The 5,869-nt window shown below is 44.4% G+C and overlaps 1 protein-coding gene across 1 annotated transcript; it reads right to left on the bottom strand.

Moving 5' to 3' along the window:
* Positions 1-3,942: 3,942 nt before the first annotated feature.
* On the bottom strand, positions 3,943-5,434 carry LOC104944697 (diacylglycerol kinase delta-like). The gene is made up of 2 exons (XM_010770270.1): positions 5,188-5,434; positions 3,943-4,110 (listed from the first exon to the last, which is right to left on the bottom strand). Exons 1-2 carry the CDS (start codon positions 5,349-5,351, stop codon positions 3,972-3,974), a joined length of 303 nt encoding a protein of 100 aa, XP_010768572.1. The 5' UTR covers positions 5,352-5,434; the 3' UTR covers positions 3,943-3,971.
* Between the last annotated feature and the right edge of the window lie 435 nt (positions 5,435-5,869).

The following is a 5,869-nucleotide window of genomic DNA, read 5'->3' as shown; positions in this document are numbered from 1 at the left end:
GCCTCACACAGGGTGACTGGCTGTCTACATGATGTGGCCTGCCCACTGTAATACAGATCATACATCCAAGCCCTCGATTGGTCTTCGTGTGTCATTCAACCTCAGGAGGGTGTGTGTATGTGTGGCACGAGAGAGAGAGCGCATCGGTTACTTGTATTGTTGTTGTTAGCATCTGGTGCTAGCTAGCTGCTCTAACGGATATAAGGAGCAGTTTCAACAACAAGTTGGAGGGAGAGCTCTCTACTGTCAGACTGAGAGGCTGATAACTATAGCTCAGTGAGGTAAAGGACTCTCCGCGTTTAGTTAACTTAGGCCACGTTTACACGGAGATGAAAACAAAAACGAACCATAAGGCCCGGACACACCAATCTGACAACAAAGAACTGACACAGACGGACCCCGACTGTTGTGTCTCCTCCCGTCTCTGCGTCTTGGCCATGTGTCGCACTGGAACACACCGCAAAGATTTCAGGTGACAGCCAAGAAGTACGTGCGAACTGCGCATGCGTGAGTGGCAATAACTCTCCTTAGCAGCAGGCGGCGGTAGTGTGCATTCGTCATTCAAAAGAGTCAACAACCGGAAGACAGACTGCGTGATACACCGAGAGAAGAGGAACAGACTGGTGATATAAACAAACAACGAATAGCGTGTGCATTCCATTTTCACTCTACAGAGAGAAGCTCACGGGGCTTTCCCCAACCTGTGTCGAGAGCTGGAGTTAAATGAAATCTCACATTTGCCTTCTTAATAGTTTGTTTGGGTCCCTCACTTCCGTTTCGCTTCTCATGCACTGATTCGCTAGCTGAACAGCCAATCAGAGTGATTTATTTTGCCGACTGCCGTTTTCGACCGAAAAGGTGTCGGCCCGGCTGAAAAGATCCGACGGTGCGGGGCACACCAATCTGAGTAGGGCGTATCGACGCTCATCGTCGGCCTGACGCCCACCGACGCCGATAATCGGCCTGGTGTGTCCGGGCCTTTAGAGGGAGTGCAGGTTTAGGGCACTTCCACACACTTGGAAGATTGCTCACTGGGCGTCACCTTTTTTTGGCCAAGCCCCGTCCACTTCAATCAGTGAGAAGAGCATAGAGGCTTTAAGATGAGATGGAACTTCATTTTTCACTTTGGGAAATCCAGCAGCAAAAGTGTCAGAATGAAAAACTGAAACTAATTTAATAATACAGCAAAAATGAATTGATAAAGCAACTATTAAAACGAGATATCACAGTAAAAAGTTCTGATTCAGACTCATGAGGCTGGAAGTCGAGCTTAAAGGGGACAATTTCATTTTTTTTGTGTTAAATTAGGTCTTTTTTTTTGTTGCACTTGGATGTACAGGATATGTATAAGAACAGGATGAAGAACAACACCTGTCTCTCTGTTTCGCCGTCAAATTCAACGGGTTGTGGATCTATTTTTTTGTCTAGGCTGCACTTGATTTTGGAGAAGAGACAGATGGAGAGGACTACGTTCTCCTCAAAATCCATCCGAAGAAATAGGAAGTGTAATCAAACTTCAGTAACTCTATAACTGAAACTTGCTCAGCAGGGACAGCACATCGAAGCCTCTCGCGCTGACACATCATCCACTTAGACCCTTTGAACAAATTGCATCTGAATGATTAATAGGACCTTGAAGGTGTCAGAACACATGTGTCCAAACCCAGCGTGAGTGGCGGGGGCAGCCACTTTTTGAGCGATGTGGTGTTTATTTAATAAGCAGGTTGGTTGGAACATGTCAATTATTTGTGGGCACTGGGAGGCGAGGGAGGGGGAGAGGTGGGGGGGGGGTTGTGAGGACTTGCGGTAAATGGAAGATGAAGCGAGAAAGGAGCAATCTGCAGTGGGTGTGTGTTTCCGTTTGTGTGTTTCTACGTGATTGCAGCGGCCCTAATGGATTCCAGGAGGGGAGCTGTAACAAACACAAGGGAAATCAAACAGTAGAAATTACACAACATCGCATCGAGAACACGCCGGCAGGTTTGCGCTCTACCCCTCGATCCAATTACACAGCTGAAAAAATAATATTCATTTTTTCAGCCCGTTTAGAATTTAACTTGTATTGTGGCATATTATAATTGACTCAGTATACTGGAAAGAGACAACAGAAGGGTTAGACTGTATCTCTGGAGCCACATGTATCGTCCTGGCCTGAGATCAAATCCCTGCAGTACCTCATCTCCAGCGTGTTCTCCAAAGCCCAAACCATCCTACTCTTTCCGTGATGAAAGGAGCCCAGTGGGTGTCGACCACAATGCCATTTGAAAAGCCCTGAACGTGCTTATTCAAACCCGAGAGCTCATTCATTATTCAACCTAAGCCGTGCAGTCATGTATAATTTTGTCAGGGTTCAACTCGTGATTTATTGCTGATGATGTGCAAGTTTAAAGTCAATTCCAGCCTTTCTGTCAGAACCTCTGAGGCCTCGGAGGCAAAACACAACATGTTACAGAGAAAGAGCCTGCTAGTGTCTGCCAGATTTGCTGCAACGCTCACAACATCAACGATGAAGCATCAAAGAGAAGCCGAGTCTAGACAACAGATCCCACCTCGGTCCATCAGAGCGTTCGACTTAATGAGAGCAAACATACTTGGTCAAAATACTGTCTGAGTGAAGAGAAGAAAGTGTAACAAAAAAGTATTGAAATTTGGTGTAAAGCCTATGTTATTTACTGCAGTATAGAGAGGAGTTGGCCAAGGCTGGAAGTAAAAAATTGTAACTGGCATGCCTAACCCTCACGGCCCGTCCACACTACAGCTTCAAAAAAAGCTTGCCGGCGGGCGTGTCTGAAGCTCGACCAACAACCAATCACATGAATCTCCCGCCCCTGACACACAAGCAGCGGTTTGATTGGCTAGAGCTTGTACTGGCATATGATTTGATTGGCTGACGCTTCCACCGAAAGCTTCAGAAGCTTCAAAAGTTGAACATTGCTCAACTTTTGCAGCCTGAAACGCCAGGAAAGCTCCGCTCTGCTACCCACAATTCAGTTCGGCGAAAAGCGAGGCAACGTGACGTCACCCCATTCAAAGTGAATGGGCAGACGCGTTGGAAAACCGTTTTTGAAGCTGTCGAAGCTGTAGTGTGGACGGGCCGTAACACCTCAAGTAGGGCAGACTCTTTTAAAGTAGGTCTTGACATTTTCATCACCATGTGACTGGATATCAATCTCCGTCCTTTTACTTCACTTTTGACCACTTTGAGTAACCCTGAAGTCCAGCAAACTGTCCTTCAAACTAATGCAGCACTTTCTACATTTTCAAGATGTTTTGAAAGCCGTCTGCTTTAGATCAACCCAAATCATATCGTCCTTCAGTTTAGTGCTGACAACTAGGGTACATTTCATCTGCCTAGTGTACCCTTAACACCTGAGGTCTGGAAATGTGATATTAATACACAGAACAGCACTTTTTCATAAAAATAACAGATCTGAAGAGTGATAGTATTTCTTAGAATATCTACAAACACATTTGAATGGTAGGTATTGTTTCTGTTGTGGTGCAGAAACATTCATTTGTCTGGTTTACCATGCCTGAATCAGTCATTTGAAAACGTCAAATAAAGACAGAATAGTCTACGTACTGACAGCACATTTGATCCACTTGTACACAACGCATTCAGCCAAAAAATACCTTTTAACTAATTAACAAATGACTGATGAGATCCTTTAAACTGGAAGAACACTCAATTTTCTCTCAATCACTCACTAAGGCAATGAATGAATTAGTGGATACAAACTGGCTATGAAAGTGCATTATCATGCTGTAATAAAAGCATGCCGTTAAACCACCAGAAAGAGAGGTTTGAAGCAGCTTAAAATCAAAATACAGAGCAGCTCTCAGTCAGTTTCTAAACCCCCCCCCCCCTGCTTTAGGGCTGATTGCCTCGGCTGCCAGCTGCCAGGTTCAATTGATCCTCAGTGGATGTTTTCCAAATCTTTTCTTGGAGCTGTGGAGATCTGGCAGCTAATTTATGGACACCATCTGTCAAAAAGGCAGACAGCTTCCCGAAAGTAATTTACCTGCAGAGGAGAATCGAGGCTGTCGTCTTCCTTCACCGTCGGGGTGCGTTTGGTGGTGGTGGGCACCTCGTACGTCATCACACTCCATCTGAACACAAACACACACCTGTGTCAATGTCACGCGACAGAATATACATTTTAAAAAAAAATCGGATTATCAGATTGAGATAGGAGGAGAGGACACTGTGGGTGTTTCTCAATGCCGAGGAAGGCTGCTCCAGAGCCACGCATACTACGTCATCGAGTGCCGTGGAATTCTACCGAGGCCGGCGTCCTTCGTAGCGAGAAATTTCGAGGCTGCACATGTGTAGACTCCGCGGTCTTAAAATCTCCACAATGCTTTGCGCACGGACCAATTTCCCCAAATCTGTGGTGGAAATTGTAAGGCGGGGCCTCTCATATGACGCACACTTGCTAGCCTGTTCCACCATTCTTCGTTTTCCGAATGCCAGGAAGTATTCTTGCCTCGCTTATGAAGCAAGTGACTCGGAAGACATGTGCTACCAAGCAAGCGTCCTCGACATTGAGAAACACCCAGGGAATTAAAAAAAAATGCAGCCTGGGATTGTACCGCAGATAAAACAGCAGACCAACAAAAATCTATCTCTAGTTCAAAGACGTTTTCAACATGTTGAACACAGATAGGATGTGTTTTTACCCTATTTGAGTGATATGCTTTTAATTTGTTGCTTGAAAAGGATTTTGCTTACAAGTTAGAGGAACATGTCAGGAAAGCTTTAACAAATTTGCAAAAAACGGTGCTATAAATGTTGCTAAACGCTTCTGAAAATGTCCCGTGACGGTGCAAAATGTTTTGATAAATGGTGTTAGACTGCTTCTAAAAACAGTGCTTAAAATTGTGCTAAACTATTCTAAATAAACAGTGCTAAGAATAAAGCTAGACAGTGCTAATAATGGTGCTAAACTTCACTGCAACTAGTGCTAAACGGTGCTAAAAAGTGTGCTAGGTTGTATTAAATTGTGCTAAAAATGGTGATGAACAGTGTTAAAAGAAATGGTGATAAATTGTGCTAATGATGGTGCTAAACTAAACTATAACTAGTGCTAAACTTTACCAAAACTAGTGCTAAACGGTGCTTAATTGTGCTAAATAGTGCTAAAAACGGGGCTATACGGTTGTTTTCTTTTCCCTCTCAGGTCTCACCGGTCCAGCATCTTGGTGGTGGCTCTCTCCAGCTTCTCCAGGATCTGCAGCAGCTGGGCATCGTCGTCGCAGAGCCCCCCCCAGCCCAGCACGCGGGCCAGGTCGTTCCCCGTGCCCAGCGGCAGCACGCCCAGCTGGCACTGCAACCGAGAACAACATGTCATCAGAAAACTAACGGATCATTTCCACTCCCATCTTAAAGCTGAACTGAGTGCTGCAGACTGTGAACGTACCGTAGGAGAAAATCAGGTCGAATCTTGAATACAAGTGAAAAACATCACACTTGGTACCCCTTAACATTAACTAATGTGTTTCTTTAATCAAATATGACCTTCAATTATTCAAACCTTTTTGACACGGCACTTGTGTTTTCAAATTAAAAACCATGTTATCCGTCATGGCACTTTATTAAGTCAGATTAAATCCATGACATTATTTAATTACATGAGGTAATCAGTGTGGTAGTGAGGCATAACCTACCTCACTTTCTCTTCAGTCCTGTCCTTTCTATCGATTTTTTAAATACCACCTTATTTATAAAAACATACGAAGGGCTGGGCCGCTCACTAGAGGTATATTGCCTCATAACAAGTTAAGTTATAAGTTGGAAAAGTCAATCCCATGTAGGTGAATTATTCTTGATTAGAAGAAAACAGCTCACAGCTCTCCAGAGGTTTTCATT

The sequence above is a fragment of the Notothenia coriiceps genome, unplaced genomic scaffold (genome assembly GCF_000735185.1).
Source record: "Notothenia coriiceps isolate Sejong01 unplaced genomic scaffold, NC01 NC01_scaffold00008658, whole genome shotgun sequence".
In the NCBI taxonomy this organism is placed as follows: Eukaryota; Metazoa; Chordata; class Actinopteri; order Perciformes; family Nototheniidae; genus Notothenia; species Notothenia coriiceps.
Note: the sequence above shows the minus strand (reverse complement) of the source record. Positions and strands in the feature narration are given on the sequence as shown.

Bases quoted from the DNA above. Each gene is read 5' to 3' on its own strand.
- LOC104944697 (XM_010770270.1), bottom strand. From the start codon at position 5,351: ATGACATGTTGTTCTCGGTTGCAGTGCCAGCTGGGCGTGCTGCCGCTG. The intron at 4,111-5,187 runs GTGAGACCTGAG...GTTTGTGTTCAG, and splicing joins ACCACCAAGATGCTGGACCG to ATGGAGTGTGATGACGTACG.